This window comes from Camponotus vicinus, unplaced genomic scaffold (genome assembly GCF_025532165.1).
Source record: "Camponotus vicinus isolate PSW18456_S1 unplaced genomic scaffold, iyCamVici1.0 SCAF_7, whole genome shotgun sequence".
Lineage (NCBI taxonomy): Eukaryota > Metazoa > Arthropoda > Insecta > Hymenoptera > Formicidae > Camponotus > Camponotus vicinus.
This window is the reverse complement of record NW_028141979.1, coordinates 18,250,574-18,275,044: the sequence shown is the minus strand read 5'-3', so window position 1 is coordinate 18,275,044 and position 24,471 is coordinate 18,250,574. Positions and strand designations below refer to the sequence as shown.

Here is a 24,471-nt window from a genome sequence, read left to right as displayed (position 1 = left end):
ATCGTCAAACGTTATCGTTCTCGCGACAACGTTGCTCTTGACGCCTTTAACCTTCTTTGTATCCTTTTTCCCATCGACTCGTAATATCTTTGCTCTGAGCCCGACAAATTCGGTCATAATGGCACTGTTGTTTTCGTCCTTCATTAGACCCGGTACCTCTTTATTTACAAGCGGCATACCGTACGCATTGTCCACCGCATAATCGCTCGTGTCGAATCTGTTGACGTCGCGCTTCATATTCTCAAATACGTCTTCGCACTCAATGTGATATATGAGACTATCTGTGTCGGTGTACATGACTTTACCTTTGTTGCGATACATTGGCGCGATATACTCGTGATGAAACTCGTACAAACACGTCTTGGATATGTCGAGTATGCACATACCCACGTAAATCGGTTTGTAGAATTTCACCTCGAGTTTACGCAATTCCACAGCTATTAAATTTTCTGAAAAAACGCTTCTACTGCGGAAATTTGGCTTTGCGATCATTGCCTCTGCGCCGTATCGTCCGTCCCATTGCGTTATGAGTTTAACGTCTACACGATTGCGCACATTTTCCATCGTTTTGCCAAATACCGCATTGTTCATTAATTTGTATAAATTTTTTTCGAAATCATTTTTAGCCAATGTTCTAAAATGTGTATTTAGTTCTATGTAACTTCGAAGCCATGGAGATTGAGAAAACTGTAAAATTCGATGTATTTTTGTTACGCGAAGACCGTGACGCGTACACTGCTGCAGGTTGCGGTAGTGTATCACCTAACGCTTCTTATCGTATAGCGTTGCGAGCAGCTTGAGCTCTCGCTTGCCAAGTGGTTTGTCGCGTGTCGGGCAAAACGGTAGGTCAGTGTGCGCATCGTAAAGATGTTGCGGATACACGAGATCGACTTCGAGGACATAGCCTGTAGGCGAATCTAGCGCGATCGATGATACGTCAAAATTGGACACGTCGTCGACCCATTGAAAATCGGCATAGGGCAACGGTTGACACATTGCCCATCCGTACAAATTATTTACATCGAAATACATCAAGTACGATGATGGTTTCGATGGATCGTACGACTGCATGTATTTGTTATTAGCGCGAGCATATCTGTTGGAACATTGACTCAGACCGTCGCGTATACCACGTTCGATGAACATAACCATGTCGATGTCGGTAAGCAATTCAAACGTAATCTTGGTATGCTTCAACATGGCGTCCCACGTGTATCCGGGGAGAGTATAGTAATACGCGGGGTCGAGTCCGTAACTTTCGATACATTTATCGCGAAAGTTTTCGAAAATATCGACTAATAACAAGACATCGATTTTGAGGTACAAGTCGCTATATTCGCCTAGCGTCCGAATGAAGAATCGCGTCCAGATGTTCTCGGCGTGCGTGTAATCGCTCTCGGATACAGTTTCGCCGGTCAAGGAACTGTAAAACGATTCGCGCGGTGGTAAACATGTATCATGCAATCTATCCACAGAGTCGATGTATTCGTACGGAAATACACCTTTTCGCGTTAATAAATTGAAATTTTCTGTTGATAAATTTTGAAATTCTGATTTTAAAATTTTGAGTTTGTTTTTGTCCAAAAATGATGCCAATTTGTCGAGACTCGATGCGAGAAATTTGAATGAATCGATGAAACGTAATTTTACATGAGTTTTTGATTCTTTTTCCATACAAACATTTTTGGTAAACGAAATATATTTCTCTTTAGTTATTGGTAATAACTCGAATCTCCCTTCGAACGCTGTGGCTATTTCCTCGTTAATAAAGTGCGAATCGTAACCGGATAAATTATGAAAATCTATCGGAATACAAAAAGATTCTTTATAATTTAAATTGCAATTTGAGTGTGCTGGACCTCTGTACCGCCCGGTCAGATGGCAATGATCGCGAACGCATGTATTGTCTTCCGCAAACGGTTTTTCGCATATATGACATTGAGTGGCGCTATGGAATTTCTCCCACTCTTCAGACGTCAAATTTACCATGGGGACATTTGTTTTTAAAATATTTTTTACACGTAACGCTAAATTTTTGAGGTCTTCGGCGAACCATGCTATACAATCGGTGCTACGACGCGAATGATACGCCGATAAAGATTCGTCGTATGAACAATGTACATAGTAAGCTATACTAAATACTTGGTGATGTTGGTACAATTTTTGTTGTTCTTCTTCCGTCTTGGCCAGAACGCATTCCAAGTCAGCGTAGATCACAAATGGAAGTCGCTCCTTCCGATTAACGTTGTTGAACGATAACCACTTGTCCTTATCGCTCGGCAATCGGATAGCGCAGTCATTCATCTTTCCGCAGTCGACCGTATGCGATTGCAACTTGTCGTCCGAGCTAAAGTAGAGTAGGCATCTGTAAAAGAAAGAAAAATATTAATTAAAGATTGATATAACAAAGTGTATAACCTATAATTATTCAAATAATATAAATTAAACTTACCGGTCGCAGATATATTTCTTATGATCCTTTTTGCTCAGTTGCGAGCTCACGAGCCGGGATAAATTCTTAATCCACGCAAAATGTCCAACGCTGTTGTCATCTTCAATGTACAGCAAGTTGACATGCTTATCCCGCTTCTGCTGCGAAAGACGTATCGAGACAATGCTGTTCTTGTCTTCGATGCTGTACACATTTATAGAAATGTCATTAACAAGTTCAAAATTTTTTATTTGGTTCACAGTCACTGGAAACTCAATGTTCTGGAGATTCAGCACTGTCGCGTAATGCGGGTACGATGATTCCCGTTCCGCCTTTCTTTCAGCGGGGTATAGGGCGGCGACCACTGCCCACGCGAAACACGCATTGTCCTTTGATTGTACGTTAATCACCGCTCTTTTCATCATAATCTCCCGCGGTAATTTGATGTAACATCCCGCGCGCATAGGATTATACTTATTTATATTTACAGTTAAATTTAGTATTCGCGACAAAGCCCACCCGCTATCGCGTTCTTGAAATTCTTCCAGCGACGCTAGGGTGGACTCGATAACGCGCCGTTCGTACCACTCGCGTAAATCAGACGTGCGAAAGAGTTCATAGTTTCTCGTATTGATACTTTTGTTGGCACGTTTATCTCCGGTCACGAATTCACCATTAAATATTGTGTTCACTTTCACATTATAATGTTTTTTCATAACGTCCTGCACATGTTCTAACACAATGTCTTTGGCGTCCTCGAGAAATTGTCGAGGTTCGATGTGATTATAGTTTATCACCGCACCAGTCGATACGCGACTCTTGAACGCCGTATCAATCTCGCGCCACACAAGTCCATTTTGACGTGCGCTACATCCGGCACCCGCATGTACGAAACGTCTACGTACCGAATTTTTCAACCCTTCGAGGCGCGCGATCCGAGCAATCAACGATTATCGATTTCCGATCGATAATCGTGGTCGTTTGATTCGACTTTGCTCTTCCAACGACTCGATATACGTATCGCATCGTTGCTCCCACACAATGTAATCTTCCAATGAATTCACCAAAGTGGATTGCTCTCGCAAATTTTGTTCCTCCATATTGTAACACACTTGCGAAATTTAGCGTTTCCAATGACTGTTCTGATGTACTTTTTAGCGAAAATAATGGCGGGGTGTGCCTCTTTATCATGATTTATATACCGTCTCATGCATTGTTTTATCATCGAACATTCTAGAATGATTTCATCTTACAAAAAATTCCCCGGAGTAGCGTGTGCAATTTAACCTTGATAATTTCATGTTTTGTCACGTACATTTGAAAAATCTAACGTGGCTGCATCAAGAGCAGCCGTACATCGGCGTTCGATTTTAGCGCATTCAGTTAAATCTTTGTCTAGGGGTGATGTGCGTTTTAACCTTGACGGTTATTTTTTTCGCGATTTGTCACGTACATTTGAAAAATCTAACGTGATTGCATTGGGAGCAGCCGTAAATCGGCGCTCGATTTTAGCGCATTTAGCTAAATCTTTGTCTAGAGGTGATGCGCATTTTAACCTTGGCGTTCTCTCTCTTTCATATGCTCGTCGCTATCACTCACTCACTTACCTTTGCGTCGTCCTTCTCCCACCTATGCGCCATCTTACAATGCGTCGTCCTTGTCCCACGTTGATGTCATCCTTTTCGTACGCTGGTTTTACTCTTTTGATATCGATACTGTACACGCACGCACGTACACTAAACAGTTCGATCATTTATCTTTTTATACAAGCTTCTAAGATCATTTCTTTTACTTCTGTATTATTCTTTCATGTTATCCCAAGTGCGGACGCTGTGTCTTTTACACAGACAAACTGCAAAACTTATATATTAAAGCAATATTGTTACGACGTGATGCAAAAAGTCGGTAACACGACTGTAATTAACACAATTATAAGTAACTTTTCTTGGTTTTTTGCATGAAGTTATAGCGTCCGCACTTCATTATTCTTAGTACTTTAATTGTGGAAAAGGATTTATCGATTTGTGTAGCCAATAAAAAGATAAGTGATCGAACTGATTCTTCGCATTTTGTCGGTAAAAAAGTCGACTTTAGGATCCCCTTAATATGGTTACGCAGTATTGGATACACATCAGACTGAGCCACAAACCTATAGGAAATGTATTAAATCAGAAATAGTTAATCAAGGAATGATAGCAACAAAGTAATGTAACAGATTAGATTTAAATTCAAATTTTTCTATTTGACTATCGAGCATTATTTGGTTACGCAATATGGTTACGAGGCTTGACTCAAGGGTGTATACGTACTTAAAATTGTTTTGATATAGAGTATTTGATATAGAGATGTATATTAAAATAATATATTTTACCAATGATAACTTGGACGTACTTTAACGATTTAAAAGCTTCTTTTTGCCGGGCTGCCTCCCAAGAATACAGCATCCCAACTTCGTTCGAAATTACTTTCGACATAACATCCTTGATTACATGGCAAAGATCCACGCCTCCAATTAAACGCAGTTAATGGCTCTAAAATATAAAATTCACAAAATAATAGAAGTTATTTATTAGAAAATAATTTTCATTATGTAAAATAACATTTAAAAAAATACATAAGTAATTTAGTATACGCACCAATGCATGTTTATTAATTAGCTGAACTCGATAGCCATTCTTCCATCGACATTAGTTGCTGCTCTGTAAGAACTGGAAACGATTGTATTAAAGTCTTAACAGCTGCATTAGTATCATCATTAAGTTCTGGCTCATCAGTATATCGAGCTTTTTTTATAAGTATATTAACGTTGCTTATAAGGTCATTTAATTTTAGATTAATTAGGTGAATTTCTTTAAAAAGTTGTTTTCTAAATTCTGAAAATTTGAAAGTTGAGTATTCGATATTATTAGAATATTATACAAGAAGGAATATTTAGAAAATACGAAATAAATGAAACACATAATAAATGAAAATAATTATTTACCAGCACTTATGTAAGCGCTGTCTGTAGCTGGCTTGAAGTTATCTTAAAATAACAAGAAAATATGATCTATTTAATGATGGTTATTTAATGAAATTGGTTGTTGTATTAAGACCGGATATAATACAGGGATGGATTCAACAGAGCAGAAAAAGTTTCAACACATGTATTCCTATGGTAGCACACTACGGCGGACCCATAAGTTATCTACCACATAGGAATACATATGCTGATGACCTTTCCGTTCTGCGTTGAATCCACCCGTGTGCTATACCGGCCTTAGAGTGGAATAAATGAATACACTATTAGAATTGAAAAATATCAATGTTATTTTGAAATAATAATTAATTTTTTAAATGTATATTATAATTAATGTTATCTAAAACAAAAGTAGATATTTAAATGTATAAATTGCTAAGCCGTGTTCGAATTTGTTGCGTATCTGTATTATGTAATTTTGAATTGTAAATAGTGATGTGATAAAGATACAACGCAATAAAATTGTTTCTCGTTGCTTTACAGCATTATCTTCCATGCGTATCATTAATAAAACGTGTGGATGTTGTTCACAGATTGATACGAGAACCAAGGGGATGAACTTGCAACGGGCTTATGCAACGCGTGCACATCTAAACTTGCCTATTTATTGCCATATCATCTCTTTTATATTTTAGCAAAGTAGCGACATTGAAACGGTGAAGCTCGTTTGTTTATCATTGTATTCAACTTTTAATTTACAAGGTTATAACGGGTCCATTTTAACTGTGATGTTACAAGGATACGCGACAAGCCAGTGGCTTTGGAATTTGTTTTTTTTCAGCATATCTGGTTAATATAATGCAAATATATATATTTTATTATATGAAGATTTCAAAAATACTTACCATTAGTAATATTTTGATCTTGACTTTGTGTTGGAGAGCGATTATTATCTGTTAATTGTAAAGAAAATTATTTTTTGAAAATAAAAAGAATTCTTACTAAAAAAGTAATCATTTTACCGTGTTCAACATGTCTATTGCCAGAAAGTGGAAATGATGGATACGTGTAACTATCTTCATCAGACATACCACAATTAGACTCATAGGACTCATCAGTATCTGAGTAATCGTTGTGTTTATTCGTGCCTTGTCTCCGTTTATGTAATTTATTAGTTTTTTTCGTTAAAATCTCCGTATGTGATGAAAGATCGTCTGTATTTTGAGCTTTGATTACCTTTTTTTTAGCAATTTCTAATTCACCTAAACAAACATTACTTGTGTAACCAGTGACGAACAATATAACTAATAAAAATAGCACCGTTTGTTGTACATAATATAATAATTGCAAGTGCATGGTATTACGAAAGATGTTATTCGCATGAAGCTAATAAAAATGTACAGAACGGTAAAACTTTAGAAAAAGACACCAGGGTTGAATCGTCTTGACCTTGACATATGCTGTCAAGGTCACTGTCCTGAGTAACATTCAAAAGATTTTAGCCGTCGCTTGTTGTTTATTAAAAAGTTATTAACAAAAGCGTATATACAACAAGCGAGGTCCACCGCACATCACCCTTGAGTCAACGTGAAACGAGGTCTATTATTGTATGGTTCCACATGGGTTTGCAACTTTCCATACGAGACGAGGTCTATATTGTATGGTGCCACATGGGTTTGTAACTTTCCATGCGAAGCGAGGACCCATAGACCTCGTTTCGCACTAACTCATGGGTAGTGTGGGGTAGACCTCGTTTCGCATAAAAAGTTGCAAGCCTATGTGGAACTGTACAATAATAGATCTTGTTTCGCGCTGACTCAGGGATGGTGTGGGGTGGACCTTGCTTTGCATAGAAAGTTAGAATAACCTTGACCTTCTTAGAAGTCAAATCAATATTGCTTAGGAATTCGTATAGTCGCATATTGCATATAATTCCTGGAAATTCTTTTGTTAATAACTTTTTAATAAACAACGAGCGACGGCTAAAATCTTTTGAATGTTACTCAGGACAGTGACCTTGACAACATATGTCAAGGCCAAGACGATTCGACCCTGGTGTCTTTTTCTAAAGTTTTACCCTGTATATAATAGAAATAGTCTAAATTCGGTTGCCTTTTAAATCTTTTACATTCATTTATTGGCCGGGTTTTTCTTGCAAATTCACAAGGAATATATTTTCTTAAGACCTAAAGATTGTCATTAATTTTATTAATACTCGAAGCACGTAATTTATGGGGAGGCTTGCCAAATATCCATCCATAACGCTTACAACATAACAACCTTTTTGTTGCACCCAATAGAAGATTATGCATATAATCTAAAGGTACATTATCAATCATATTAAAATTAGAAATTTGAAGCCAAAGTGTTTCTCCTGTATGGTGTTCGACTTGAAGGGTATTTCTAAATGAATGATCTATTCTTTTTCTATAATTCTCTGTTTCAACAAAGCATAAAACATTATTAACCATATCCCCTTCCTGATCACACTTTGTACATGAAAAATAACCTGAATAACTTTTAACAAATAAAATATGAGATTTGGCTGGGGTATCACAAATTAACATTGAAATTTTGAATTTACATAATACAGATTGTATCATTATTCCATTTGATAATTCTATACATTCTTCTACAAATTCCTTTAAAAATTCACTGGCTTTAGGGTTTTCACTTCCATAATATAAAGCTATTATAAATACTTGATTTTTCAGATTTTTAATTGATTTAATTGTACCCAAAATTGGCCAAAAGGAACTTGATGTGCTTTTTGTTAAAGGCAGCCCGTCAATGTTATAATTGCAAGAAAAAATTCTGTATTTTGATTAACAATTATATTATGCTTTAAACTTAAAATTTTTGTGAGTTGCGTATACCAAAATAATGAATTGAATTGTTTAAAGAATTAGATTTGCGGGGTGTTTTCAAAATTGTACGTGGATCAGCTGATAAAATATTAGTTAACAATGGTTCTTCACGTAATATATTTAATAACTGTTTAAATGCAGTTAGACTAATATTTCTGTCGATGGACCATTTTCCTAATTTGTGGCAACAGATTCCCTAGACTTTGCAAATAACGGAAGTGAAATACTAGTGTCGTTACGTTGTTGTAAATCACTAAGAGAAGAATAATCATTCTGTTTCAAATTGTCTTGACTATTTAATAAAATGTTATCGTTATTTAGAAAATCACTATTATCATTCTTATCAATATCAATTTCATTATCAACACTACTCTTATATATTTTTTCATTATTCTGATTATAATATTGATCTAAGATTATTTCATGATTTGCTAATTGATTAGTTTCATTAATTGTTGCTAATAACAGATAGAGTCTTTCATTAACTTTCCGACACAATTTTTCTCCGTGACTTTTTTTATTTGGCATTTTGAATTATATTCATCAGAGAGACACAAAGAAATTAATAGATGAAAAGTGCAGGTTTAAGTAAAAATTTATCGATCCGAATGTAATGAACAATACCTAAAATATAAAACAATTCATGTTTATTTATAGAAACTTTATAGGATAGCTGAAACAAACAATATTAGAAAGAGAATTAAAACTTCATATATAGCAAATTGTCTTAATTTGCATACATCTAAACTTATATTACTAATTAATTATAAATAAGCAATATAGAATTTATTCATCACTCATATGTAGCGTTAAGTGTACATAGAATTATGCATTTCATATTAACGAATTTACTAAATTGAAATTTAAGAAATAAAATAATTTAAAAATTGGATCTCAACAGAGATAAAAATATTATATTCGTATAAAAATTGGAAAGTTAGTACAACTTTTTAGAAGCAATATTTAAGATCTGATATAATATAATATATGTGCTTTTCAAAAGTTTTAACATTAAGTTTGCGGTGAATCGTATACTTGGCTGAAAAATGTTTTTAAACCTGTTGCTTTTAATAATTTTTCTTTGTATTAATTACATTAATTAATGGTATTAAACTAGCATATTATTAAATTAAGAAATAAACATGAAGAAAAATTAAGTTGTAACAATGCTTAACCTAAAAAAACCCACCGTAAATGAAGCAGTAAATGAAATAATATAGGACGTAGTATATGGTACTTACCGCTTTAATTTTAATGAAACTATCTGCCTGCTATTGTTCCACGAAATAGTTGTCACACAATGCACAATTATATTTAGACAAATTAAAACGTTGCACAAGTCGTTTTTTATATTAGATTTTTCAAAGCCTGTGTGCTGCGTGAAAGACGAACGTGAGATGAGACAATAAACGAGCCAAGGAAAAGAGAAGTAAAAACAAGTGAAAACTGTTTCCCAGTGACTCACAACACACGCAGCGCAACCAACTCATCCACCATTAGTAGATAATTATACTGTACATCGTAATTGGTTTACATTTTTATGACGCCAAAATTAATAGAATAATATTTATTAGCGTTAAAGCATAGCTCGCTATATTACTATTCAATGTATAATTACTTTTTAATATTTACAAAAAGTGTATATATGATTAATAGCTTTTGCTTATTGTCAATTGACAATATTAATTATACACTTTTTGTAAATATTAAAAAGAATATATATATTTCGTTTAAAATAACAAAATTTTAAGTAGTTAGCACTAGGAGAGTTCTAACCCAGGGATCTCAGGGGGGGTGAGGGGCGAGGGGATCTCAGCGGCGCGGGGGAATGACGTCACGCAGGATGGAGGGGGAATGACGTCACACGGGTTCTAACTCAGGTCCTATCAGGGATGACGTCACGCGGGACGGAGGGAATTTCGGAGGCGCGGGGACTGCGGGGCGGGGGACGCACGTATAAACAAAAAATGGCGGTATTCCTATGAAGAAGATTTTGGGTCTCTCTCTATTCCTCCCTCTCTCGCTCTCTCTCTTTATCCCTTTATATTTCTATCCCTCCCTCTCTCTCCCTCTCTATCCCTCTATTCCTCTATCTATCTCTTTATCCCTTTTATCTCTCTTTCTCTCTGTATTATCGCAAGTATACAATATTAGTCATAAACTTATATTTTGAGATATCGATTTGAGATTTCGGGGTCCGACGTTTTCGAGCAATCTGTGAATCATAGCGAGATAACAACACATTTTTGAGATATTATACAATATTACCAGTTAACAAATAATATAAATAGAAGTATTCTTTGAAGGATTGGGTGGATGGAAATGCGTGCGAAGAAATTACGTCATGATTTTGTTACAATTAAAAAAATATATATAATTTATTTAAATGTGTGTGTTTAATAAAAAGTATACAATATAAAAAATAATAATAATAATATATAAAATAGACCGTCGGGCTATGTTGGGGAAGCCGTTTCTGAAAACAGAAGAAAACATACGCATTTCATTAGTTTAAATTATTTTAATAATTTATTTTAAAATACTTTTGGTATATAATAAATTAAGATACTTACAATGTTATCCATCATCTATTTTAAATTGTGCAAATAGGGCACATGTCGCAGGGCAATATTTGATTCAAACATTTTCTGCATCCTTTGCATGACATATTTTCCACATGGACATAAGCTATGGTTCTATGTTCTCGAACAGAACTAGTTTCTTCAAACTGATGCGGATCTTCTAGAAAGCATTCGGTACAAAATTTTGATCCATTTTCCATGTAGTAATAGGAAATGCAACATATCTTTGTTGCTTCGTTGTATGTTATTATTTCAGGTATGCTTAAATCTCGCTGTTTCTTTTGTAACCGTTCATCAAGAATATCGACACTATTGTCACTATCATAATCACTGTCCTTCGAGAAGGGTTCTATATCAGATCCATCATCTTCCATCTCTCTCCTCTCTCTCTCCTCTCTCTCTCTATCTCCATCCTCTCCGTCACAACTGGATCCATCCAATAATCGTAATCATCATCCGTATCGTCGTCGATGATAATTACGTTTTCTTCAGCCACCGTATCATCGTCGATGATAATTACGTTTTCTTCAGCCATTGCACAAGACTACCGAAACACAGAAGAGCAACGAAAGAAATGATACTCTAGTGCAGCAGAGTCCTCTTCATTATATTTTTTTAACATACACAATATAAATAGAAGTATTCTTTGAAGAATTGGGCGGATGGAAATACGTAGATAACAACACATTTTTGAGATATTTCGGGGTCCGACGTTTTCAAGCAATCTGTGAATCATAACGAGATAACAACACATTTTTGAGATATTTCGGGGTCCGACGTTTTCGAGCAATCTGTGAATCAGCGAGATAACAACACATTTTCAACCCTAGGTTCAGTTACAAAAATTTTTTCTTTTGTGCCTCCAACAATCTCTGAAAGTTTGTTGATTGAATATAAGAAGGATCGAAGCGCGTCAGATCATAGTACGTGATTTGAAAGCGCATCGACACGTCGATATAGTCAAAAAGTATAGTGTTCTATCAGAAAGTGTGATAATATATATATATATATATATATATATATATATATATTGTGTAATTATATATAAAATGGAAAACATCGAATAGACTGAACGCGACCTGGTGGAGCAATCCAGCCAAATTGCCACCTTGGGCGAATATTTTGCATGGCTACAACGATGCAACGAGTACATCGAGTCGCTGGAAGAGCAAAGTCGGATCAAACGACCACGATTATCGATCGGAAATCGACAATCGCTGATTGCTCGGATCGCGCGACTCGAAGGTGCAAAGACTCGATTGCAGAGACAGTTTATGCCCAGTGGTGGTAATTACAGTGGTGACAATAACGCGGGTGCCGGATGTAGCGCGCATCAAAATGAACTTGTGTGGCGCGAGATTGATACCGCATTCGATAACCGTATTCTGACCGGTGCTGTGATTAACGCAAACCATATCGAACCTCGTCAATTTCTCGAGGATGCCAAAGACATCGTGCTCGAGCAAGTACAAGACGTTATAAGAAGACACAACAGTGTAAAACTGAACACTATATTCAACGGTGAATTTGTGTCGGGTGATAAGCGTGCCAACAAAAGTACCAATACAAGAAACTGTGAACTCTTTCGCACATCCGATTTACACGAGTAGTACGAGCGCCGCGTTATTGAACCCACTCTAGCATTGCTGGAAGTATTTCAGGAACGCGATAGTGGGTGGGCATTGTCGCGAATACAGAATTTAACTGTAAATATAAATAAATATAATCCTATGCGCGCGGGATGTCACATTAAATTGCCGCGAGAAATTATGATGAAGAGAGCTGTAATTAATGTACAATCCAGAGACAATGCGTGTTTCGCGTGGGCAGTGGTCGCCGCTCTATATCCCGCAGAAAGGAAGGCGGAACGGGAATCTTCATATCCCCACTATACGACGGTGTTAAATGTACAAAATATTGAGTTTCCGATGACGTTGAACCAACTAAAAAAGTTTGAACATATAAGCAATATCTCCATCAACGTGTACAGCATCGAGAAAGAGAACAGCATTGTCCCGGTACGTCTTTCGGAGCAGAAACGAGATAAGCACGTCAACTTGTTGTACGTGGAAGACGGTAACAGCGTCGGACATTTCGCATGGATCAAAAATTTATCCCGGCTTGTGAGCTCGCAACTGAGCAAACACAACGGTCAAAGATATATCTGTGATCGGTATGTATAATTTGAATAATTTATGTAATTATAAAATATAATGCATTGCATAAATCTTTAATTTAAATATTCTTTTACAGATGCTTGCACTATTTCGGATCGGAGGACAAGTTGCAGTCACATACGGTAGACTGCGGAAAAATAAACGACTGCGCTATCCGATTGCCGAGCGATAAGGACAAGTGGCTCGAGTTCAACAACTACACGAGGAAAGAGCGGCTTCCATTTGTGATCTATGCCGACTTGGAATGCGTTTTGACCAAGATGGAGGAGGAGGAAGAAAAGAACGCGTACCAGCACCATCGGGTATTTAGTATAGCGTATTATATGCATTGTTCGTACGACGACTCGTTATCCGCGTACCATTCTCGCCGCAGTATTGATTGTATCGCGTGGTTCGCCGAAGAACTTAAAAATTTAGCGTTACGTGTAAAGACTATTTTAATGACTACAAATGTCTCCATGGTAAATTTAACATCGGACGAGTGGGAAAAATTTCACAGCGCAACGCATTGTCATATATGCGAAAAACCTTTTACGCAAGAAGACGATACACGCGTACGCGATCATTGTCATTTGACCGGGCGATATAGGGGTCCCGCGCACTCAAATTGCAATCTAAATTACAAAGAATCATTATATATTCCGATAGTCTTTCATAATTTATCAGGTTACGACGCGCATTTCATTATCGAGGATATAGCCACAGCGTTCGAAGGGGAAATCGAATTACTTCCGATAACCAAGGAAAAGTATATATCGTTTACAAAAACTGTTAAAGTTGCACAAGACAATTGGAAAAAGTATATAAAATTAAGTTTTATCGATTCGTATAAATTTCTTACGGCAAGTCTCGACAAATTGGCATCTTATCTAGGCAAAGACAAATTCAAAATTTTAAAATCGGAATTTCAAAATTTATCTGCAGAAAATTTCAGTTTATTAACACGGAAAGGCGTCTTTCCGTACGAATACGTCGACTCTGTGGACAGGTTGCAAGATACGTGTTTACCACCGCGCAAATCGTTTTACAGTTCTTTGACCGGTGAAACTATATCCGAGAGCGATTACGCGAACGCCGAGAACATCTGGATGCGATTCTCCATTCGAACGCTAGGCGAGTATAGCAATTTGTACCTGAAAATCGACGTCTTGTTATTAGCCGATATTTTTGAAAACTTTCGCGATAGTTGCATCAAAAGTTACGGACTCGACCCCGTGTATTATTATACTCTTCCCGGATAAACGTGGAATGCCATGTTAAAGCATACAAAGATTACGTTCGAATTGCTTACCGACATCGACATGGTCATGTTTATCGAACGCGGTATACGCGGTGGTCTGAGTCAGTGTTCTAACAGATACGCGCGCGCTAATAACAAGTACATGCAACAATCGTACGATCCATCGAAACCATCGTCGTACTTGATGTATTTCGATGTAAATAATTTGTACGGATGGGCAATGTGTCAACCGTTGCCCTATGCCGATTTTCGATGGGTCGACGACGTGTCGAATTTTGACGTAACATCGATCGCGTTAGATTCGCCTACGAGTTATATCCTCGAAGTCGATCTCGAGTACCCGCAACATCTTCACGATACGCACACTGACCTTCCGTTTTGTCCGACACGCGACAAGCCGCCCGGCAAGTGGCAAGACAAACTCCTCGCAACGCTATACGATAAGAAGCGTTACGTGATACACTACCGTAACCTACAGCAATGTACGCGACACGGCCTTCGCGTTACAAAAATACATCGCGTATTACAATTTACACAATCTCCGTAGCTTCGCAGTTATATCGAATTAAATACACAGTTTAGAACACTCGCGAAAAATGATTTTGAAAAAAATTTATATAAACTGATGAATAACGCGGTATTTGGCAAGACGATGGAAAATGTGCGTAATCGTGTCGATGTAAAATTATTAACAAAGTGGGACGGACGATACGGAGCAGAAGCAATGATAGCGAAACCAAATTTTCATAGTAGAAGCGTCTTTTCGGAAAATTTGGTTGCCATAGAGTTACGCAAACTTGAAGTAAAATTTTATAAACCAATCTATCGGCATGTGCATACTATACATTTCTAAAACGTGCTTGTATGAATTTCATCATGAGTACATGTCACCGCTATATCGTCATAAATGCCGGGTAATGTACACCGACACAGACAGTCTTATATGCCACATTGAGTGCGAAGATGTCTATGAAAATATGAAACGTGATATCGCTAGTTTCGATACGAGCGATTATCCAATTGATAACGTGTACGGTATACCACTTGTGAATAAAAAAGTACCGGGTTTAATGAAAGATGAAAATAACGGCGTGATAATGACCGAATTCGTCGGGCTTAGAGCAAAGATGTACGCGGTGAGAGTGGACGGGAAAAAGGATACAAAGAAGGTTAAAGGTGTCAAGAGTAACGTTGTCGCGAGAACGATAACGTTTGACGATTACACGCGATATCTGAATGACGAAATAGAAATGACACGACAGCAATCTTGCATAAGCTCGTAATTGCACAAAGTGTATACCATTCGCGAAACGAAAATTGCTCTGAGTCCGTACGACGACAAACGGTATATCGTACCTGATTCGACTGACACGTTACCATGGGGACAATATAGGATACCTTTGTAAATAAATGTATATTTTGTTTATTATTATTTGTATATATTTTGTACATAACCATGTATATATTTTTGTATTTTTATATTTCATATAGTTTTATGTAATACATATCTTACACATTTATATTTCATATGTTTTTTATGTATATTTTCATTTTTCAAATATTAAATGTAAAATGTAAAATGTGTGTGTGTGTGTGTGTGTGTGTGTGTGTGTGTGTGTGTGTGTGTGATACAATATACTACTAAAGGAAATATTAATAAAGATTTTTTGGTATTTTTTTTATATTTCATATATTTTTATGTAATGCATATCTCATACATCTTATATTAAAAATACATGTACTATCGCAAGGAATATTGATAAGGATTATTATGTATATTTTCATTTTTCAAATATTATATATATATATATATATATATATATAACATTTGAATAAACAATATATGTTATACACATATGTTATAACAATATATGTTATACACATATATTTTTCCAGAAAATTAAAAATAAACTCTGTATGAATTAAATCACATTGTCTTTATGTATCCAAGAATTGTGCGAATTGTCAAATCCCAACCATTTCACGTAAACCTTGTCACTTCTCGTACGCAGTACTTTCTCCACGAGATACACATCCGGATAATTCGCGCGATGCAACTCGTACTCGTAGAACGCTCCAGCGATAGATTTTTTGCGATAATCCTCCAGTAGATAGCTTACGGGATTAGTATGCTGTACTTTTGCAATTTTAAACACTTCGGTTGTCCAATTTGACGTGTAACCTTTCTCGAAAACTGTCTTGTACTTGCTAACGCGTACCGAGTCATCTACTTTGAATTTCGCTGGACCCGCGATATTTATATGGTTGTACACAGTAGCCAAGAGTCTTTCAGCGATCGCGGGAGTAATGTCGACGGGTCGCATACCGATCGTTCGATGCTTGCGCGCGTTGTAATCCGATACGAGTCGCGGCAACGCGCTGATCCACTTGTAAGATCCGTTCAGCGTAAACATCTTCCACATGTCGTTTTTCAGCGTGCGATTGAATCGCTCAACGATCGATGCTTTCAATACCGAATATGTAGAATAGTAATTGATGTCATGTTTCCGCATGAGCCGTTGCACATCAGCGTTATAAAATTCCTTCCCCATATCAGTCTGTAAGTTTTTCGGACATCTTTTGCTATCTCGAATTATCTCGGCGATTGCGTCAGCTGTCTCGCTTCCGCCTTTACTCTTGAGTGGTATGGCCCACGCGTGCTTGCTCAACGCATCTCGACGATGACTGTGAGTATGTAGTGGTAACCTCTGTTGAAACGAGAGTACGGACGCATCTCGACAATGTCAGCTTGCCACAGGTCATCGTATCCCCGCACTATGACGTGTCTTCGGGGAAAATTTTTTCTCGCCGGCGCGTGCAATTCGTTCACCAACTGCCGTTTCTCTAAACTATGTTGTTTCTTCGCTTCCTCGGTTATTCCCGATCGCCGATCCATCGTTGTTTCGATTCGTCGATCAAACTATGTGTGCCTCGAGTATCACCGTGCGTTTTATCATTCGTTGCTAGACGTTCCTGGCCCGTTCGATAGCCGTTCATAGCTGTTCGATAGCCGTTCGATAGCCGTTCGTAGCTGTTCGTAGCTGTTCGATAACCGTTCGATAGCCGATCGATAGCCGTTTATAGCTGTTCGATAGCCGTTCCCAACCCGTTCGATAAACCTTTGCAGATGTTTAATAATTGTACAATAGCCGCTCCTAAACCGTTCACTACAGCCGCTCATTACAGGTTGATAGCCGTTTCTGAATTAGTGTTAATCGCACGCCGAAGCTCGTTTATCGCAGTCTGCAAAGCTCGCACGTCCCTCTCGAACGCAGTCAACTTCTCGTCTGATTCTTTCTGCTGATTCTTCAACGTTTTAACGCATTGTTCCACGTACAGTTTGTTGACTGCATCGGTATCAGCCTCAGGATGCGCTACACGGCGAATCTTGCGCGACCTCGCGTCATAGTATGTAGCGTCGCTACATACTATGACGCGAGGTCGTACTCGTAGAACGCTCCAGCGCTCCAGAGTACGAGTTGCATCGCGCGAATTATCCGGATGTGTATCTCGTGGAGAAAGTACTGCGTAGGAGAAGTGACAAGGTTTACGTGAAATGGTTGGGATTTGACAATTCGCACAATTCTTGGATACATAAAGACAATGTGATTTAATTCATACAGAGTTTATTTTTAATTTTCTGGAAAAATATATGTGTATAACATATATTGTTATAACATATGTGTATAACATATATCGTTTATTCAAATGTTATATATATATATATATATATATAATATTTGAAAAATGAAAATATACATAATAATCCTTATCAATATTCCTTGCGATAGTACATGTATTTTTAATATAAGATGTATGAGATATGCATTACATAAAAATATATGAAATATAAAAAAAATACCAAAAAATCTTTATTAATATTTCCTTTAGTAGTATATTGTATCACACACACACACACACACACACACACACACACACACACACACACACACACACACACACATTTTACATTTTACATTTAATATTTGAAAAATGAAAATATACATAAAAAACATATGAAATATAAATGTGTAAGATATGTATTACATAAAACTATATGAAATATAAAAATACAAAAATATATACATGGTTATGTACAAAATATATACAAATAATAATAAACAAAATATACATTTATTTACAAAGGTATCCTATAATGTCCCCATGGTAACGTGTCAGTCGAATCAGGTACGATATACCGTTTGTCGTCGTACGGACTCAGAGCAATTTTCGTTTCGCGAATGGTATACACTTTGTGCAATTACGAGCTTATGCAAGATTGCTGTCATGTCATTTCTATTTCGTCATTCAGACATCGCGTGTAATCGTCAAACGTTATCGTTCTCGCGACAACGTTACTCTTGACACCTTTAACCTTCTTTGTATCCTTTTTCCCGTCCACTCTCACCGCGTACATCTTTGCTCTAAGCCCGACGAATTCGGTCATTATCACGCCGTTATTTTCATCTTTCATTAAACCCGGTACTTTTTTATTCACGAGTGGTATACCGTACACGTTATCAATTGGATAATCGCTCGTATCGAAACTAGCGATATCACGTTTCATATTTTCATAGACATCTTCGCACTCAATGTGGCATATAAGACTGTCTGTGTCGGTGTACATTACCCGGCATTTATGACGATATAGCGGTGACATGTACTCATGATGAAATTCATACAAGCACGTTTTAGAAATGTATAGTATGCACATGCCGATAGATTAGTTTATAAAATTTTACTTCAAGTTTGCGTAACTCTATGGCAACCAAATTTTCCGAAAAGACGCTTCTACTATGAAAATTTGGTTTCGCTATCATTGCTTCTGCTCCGTATCGTCCGTCCCACTTTGTTAATAATTTTACATCGACACGATTACGCACATTTTCCATCGTCTTGCCAAATACCGCGTTATTCATCAGTTTATATAAATTTTTTTCAAAATCATTTTTCGCGAGTGTTCTAAACTGTGTATTTAATTCGATATAACTGCGAAGCTACGGAGATTGTGTAAATTGTAATACGCGATGTATTTTTGTAACGCGAAGGCCGTGTCGCGTACATTGCTGTAGGTTACGGTAGTGTATCACGTAACGCTTCTTATCGTATAGCGTTGCGAGGAGTTTGTCTTGCCGCTTGCCGGGCGGCTTGTCGCGTGTCGGACAAAACGGAAGGTCAGTGTGCGTATCGTGAAGATGTTGCGGGTACTCGAGATCGACTTCGAGGATATAACCCGTAGGCGAATCTAACGCGATCGATGTTACGTCAAAATTCGACACGTCGTCGACCCATCGAAAATCGGCATAGGGCAACGGTTGACACATTGCCCATCCGTACAAATTATTTACATCGAAATACATCAAGTACGAAGATGGTTTCGATGGATCGTACGATTGTTGCATGTACTTGTTATTAGCGCGCGCGTATCTGTTAGAACACTGACTCAGACCACCGCGTATACCGCGTTCGATAAACATGACCATGTCGATGTCGGTAAGCAATTCGAACGTAATCTTTGTATGCTTTAACATGGCATTCCACGTGTATCCGGGAAGAGTATAATAATACACGGGGTCGAGTCCGTAACTTTTGATGCAACTATCGCGAAAGTTTTCAAAAATATCGGCTAATAACAAGACGTCGATTTTCAGGTACAAATCGCTATACTCGCCTAGCGTTCGAATGGAGAATCGCATCCAGATGTTCTCGGCGTGCGCGTAATCGCTCTCGGATATAGTTTCACCGGTCAAAGCACTGTAAAACGATTTGCGCGGTGGTAAACACGTATCTTGCAACCTGTCTACAGAGTCGACGTATTCGTACGGAAAGACGCCTTTCCGTGTTAATAAACTGAAATTTTCTGCAGATAAATTTTGAAAATCCGATTTTAAAATTTTGAATTTGTCTTTGCCTAGATAAGATGCCAATTTGTCGAGACTTGCCGTAAGAAATTTATACGAATCGATAAAACTTAATTTTATATACTTTTTCCAATTGTCTTGTGCAACTTTAACAGTTTTTGTAAACGATATATACTTTTCCTTGGTTATCGGAAGTAATTCGATTTCCCCTTCGAACGCTGTGGCTATATCCTCGATAATGAAATGCGCGTCGTAACCTGATAAATTATGAAAGACTATCGGAATATATAATGATTCTTTGTAATTTAGATTGCAATTTGAGTGCGCGGGACCCCTATATCGCCCGGTCAAATGACAATGATTGCGTACGCGTGTATCGTCTTCTTGCGTAAAAGGTTTTTCGCATATATGACAATGCGTTGCGCTGTGAAATTTTTCCCACTCGTCCGATGTTAAATTTACCATGGAGACATTTGTAGTCATTAAAATAGTCTTTACACGTAACGCTAAATTTTTAAGTTCTTCGGCGAACCACGCGATACAATCAATACTGCGGCGAGAATGGTACGCGGATAACGAGTCGTCGTACGAACAATGCATATAATACGCTATACTAAATACCCGATGGTGCTGGTACGCGTTCTTTTCTTCCTCCTCCTCCATCTTGGTCAAAACGCATTCCAAGTCGGCATAGATCACAAATGGAAGCCGCTCTTTCCTCGTGTAGTTGTTGAACTCGAGCCACTTGTCCTTATCGCTCGGCAATCGGATAGCGCAGTCGTTTATTTTTCCGCAGTCTACCGTATGTGACTGCAACTTGTCCTCCGATCCGAAATAGTGCAAGCATCTGTAAAAGAATATTTAAATTAAAGATTTATGCAATGCATTATATTTTATAATTACATAAATTATTCAAATTATACATACCGATCACAGATATATCTTTGACCGTTGTGTTTGCTCAGTTGCGAGCTCACAAGCCGGGATAAATTTTTGATCCATGCGAAATGTCCGACGCTGTTACCGTCTTCCACGTACAACAAGTTGACGTGCTTATCTCGTTTCTGCTCCGAAAGACGTACCGGGACAATGCTGTTCTCTTTCTCGATGCTGTACACGTTGATGGAGATATTGCTTATATGTTCAAACTTTTTTAGTTGGTTCAACGTCATCGGAAACTCAATATTTTGTACATTTAACACCGTCGTATAGTGGGGATATGAAGATTCCCGTTCCGCCTTCCTTTCTGCGGGATATAGAGCGGCGACCACTGCCCACGCGAAACACGCATTGTCTCTGGATTGTACATTAATTACAGCTCTCTTCATCATAATTTCTCGCGGGAATTTAATGTGACATCCCGCGCGCATAGGATTATATTTATTTATATTTACAGTTAAATTCTGTATTCGCGACAATGCCCACCCGCTATCGCGTTCCTGAAATTCTTCCAGCAATGCTAGAGTGGGTTCAATAACGCGGCGCTCGTACCACTCGTGTAAATCGGATGTGCGAAAGAGTTCACAGTTTCTTGTATTGGTACTTTTGTTGGCACGCTTATCACCCGACACAAATTCACCGTTGAATATAGTGTTCAATTTTACACTGTTGTGTCTTCTTATAACGTCTTGTACTTGCTCGAGCACGATGTCTTTGGCATCCTCGAGAAATTGACGAGGTTCGATATGGTTTGCGTTAATCACAGCACCGGTCAGAATACGGTTATCGAATGCGGTATCAATCTCGCGCCACACAAGTTCATTTTGATGCGCGCTACATCCAGCACCCGCGTTATTGTCACCACTGTAATTACCACCACTGGGCATAAACTGTCTCTGCAATCGAGTCTTTGCACCTTCGAGTCGCGCGATCCGAGCAATCAGCGATTGTCGATTTCCGATCGATAATCGTGGTCGTTTGATCCGACTTTGCTCTTCCAGCGACTCGATGTACTCGTTGCTTCGTTGTAGCCATGCAAAATATTCGCCCAAGGTGGCAATTTGGCTGGATTGCTCCACCAGGTCGCGTTCAGTCTATTCGATGTTTTCCATTTTATATATAATTACACAATATATATATATATATATATATATATATATATATTATCACACTTTCTGATAGAACACTATACTTTTTGACTATATCGACGTGTCGATGCGCTTTCAAATCACGTACTATGATCTGATGCGCTTCGATCCTTCTTATATTCAATCAACAAACTTTCAGAGATTGTTGGAGGCACAAAAGAAAAAATTTTTGTAACTGAACCTAGGGTTGAAAATGTGTTGTTATCTCGCTATGATTCACAGATTGCTCGAAAACGTCGGACCCCGAAATATCTCAAAAATGTGTTGTTATCTCGCTATGATTCACAGATTGCTCGAAAACGTCGGACCCCGAAATATCTCAAAAATGTGTTGTTATCTACATATTTCCATCCGCCCAATTCTTCAAAGAATACTTCTATTTATATTGTGTATGTTAAAAAAATATAATGAAGAGGACTCTGCTGCACTAGAATATCATTTCTTTCGTTGCTCTTCTGTGTTTCGGTGGTCTGTTGCACTAGAGTATCATTTCTTTCGTTGCTCTTCTGTGTTTCGGTAGTCTTGTGCAATGACTGAAGAAAACGTAATTATCATCGACGATGATACGGTGGCTGAAGAAAACGTAATTATCATCGACGACGATACGGATGATGATTACGATTATTGGATGGATCCAGTTGTGGCGGAGAGGATGGAGATAGAGAGAGAGGAGAGAGAGAGGAGAGAGATGGAAGATGATGGATCTGATATAGAACCCTTGGCGAAGGACAGTGATTATGATAGTGACAATAGTGTCGATATTCTTGATGAACGGTTACAAAAGAAACAGCGAGATTTAAGCATACCTGAAATAATAACATACAACGAAGCAACAAAGATATGTTGCATTTCCTATTACTACATGGAAAATGGATCAAAATTTTGTACCGAATGCTTTCTAGAAGATCCGCATCAGTTTGAAAAAACTAGTTCTGTTCGAGAACATAGAACCATAGCTTATGTTCATTTGGAAAATATGTCATGCAAAGGATGCAGAAAATTTTTGAATCAAATATTGCCCTGCGACATGTGCCCTATTTGCACAAATTAAAATAGATGATGGATAACATTGTAAGTATCTTAATTTATTATATATCAAAAGTATTTTAAAATAAATTATTAAAATAATTTAAACTAATGAAATGCGTATGTTTTCTTCTGTTTTCAGAAACGGCTTCCCCAACATAGCCCGACGGTCTATTTTATATATTATTATTATTATTTTTTATATTGTATATTTTTTATTAAACACACACATTTAATTAAATTATATATATTTTTTTAATTGTAACAAAATCATGACGTAATTTCTTCGCACGCATTTCCATCCACCCAATCCTTCAAAGAATACTTCTATTTATATTGTTTGTTAACTGGTAATATTGTATAATATCTCAAAAATGTGTTGTTATCTCGCTATGATTCACAGATTGCTCGAAAACGTCGGACCCCGAAATATCTCAAAATATAAGTTTATGACTAATATTGTATACTTGCGATAATACAGAGAGAAAGAGAGATAAAAGGGATAAAGAGATAGATAGAGGGATAGAGGGATAGAGAGGGAGAGAGAGAGAGGGATAGAAATATAAAGGGATAAAGAGAGAGAGCGAGAGAGATGGAGGAATAGAGAGAGACCCAAAATCTTCTTCATAGGAATACCGCCATTTTTGTTTATACGTGCGTCCCCCGCCCCGCAGCCCCCGCGCCTCCGAAATTCCCTCCGTCCCGCGTGACGTCATCCCTGATAGGATCTGAGTTAGAACCCGCGTGACGTCATCCCCCCGCACCGCTGAGATCCCCTCGCCCCTCACCTCCCCTGAGATCCCTGCGTTAGAACCGGCTTAGTGCTAACTACTATTTTATAACTAAACAAAACTAATTAAACAAATTAATTTAAAAGAGAATTTAAATTTAATCAAGTTAATCAAAATAAATCAAATTTAATTTAATCTAAATAAAAAAATATTTAATGCAAAAAAATTTAATGTTGCTATACTGAATATACGTTCGCGTGAACTTGGCACAAGACACGACCGTATCTCTTTAATTAATATATGATCATACATAATTCACACGTATATCCGATGTATATACATGTCTGAAAGTACTGCATATATCAAATACATATGTACATATATTAAATATATATTGAATATCGAATATGCCGAATATCTGTTTTTTGTATATTCTACGTATATACGTTTTGGATTTTCTACGTATATCCATATTTATGTATATATAATCTGTATTACGGATATCTCATT

General features: G+C 37.4%; 2 protein-coding genes and 1 pseudogene across 2 annotated transcripts; 1 reads left to right on the top strand and 2 right to left on the bottom strand.

The window, feature by feature from the left end:
* Nucleotides 1-4,521: 4,521 nt before the first annotated feature.
* LOC145974316 (uncharacterized) lies at nucleotides 4,522-6,746 on the bottom strand (annotated as a pseudogene).
* A 5,804-nt stretch (nucleotides 6,747-12,550) lies between these two features.
* LOC145974315 (uncharacterized) lies at nucleotides 12,551-15,430 on the top strand. The gene is made up of 4 exons (XM_083104109.1): nucleotides 12,551-13,012; nucleotides 13,093-14,057; nucleotides 15,190-15,302; nucleotides 15,377-15,430. The coding sequence occupies exons 1-4, from the start codon at nucleotides 12,570-12,572 to the stop codon at nucleotides 15,428-15,430; spliced, it is 1,575 nt and encodes a 524-aa protein (XP_082960235.1). The 5' UTR covers nucleotides 12,551-12,569.
* Nucleotides 15,431-18,626: 3,196 nt separating this feature from the next.
* Nucleotides 18,627-21,445, bottom strand: LOC145974314 (uncharacterized). Its single transcript, XM_083104108.1, has 3 exons — nucleotides 21,045-21,445; nucleotides 20,487-20,964; nucleotides 18,627-18,680 (listed from the first exon to the last, which is right to left on the bottom strand). Exons 1-3 carry the CDS (start codon nucleotides 21,443-21,445, stop codon nucleotides 18,627-18,629), a joined length of 933 nt encoding a protein of 310 aa, XP_082960234.1.
* Nucleotides 21,446-24,471: the final 3,026 nt, after the last annotated feature.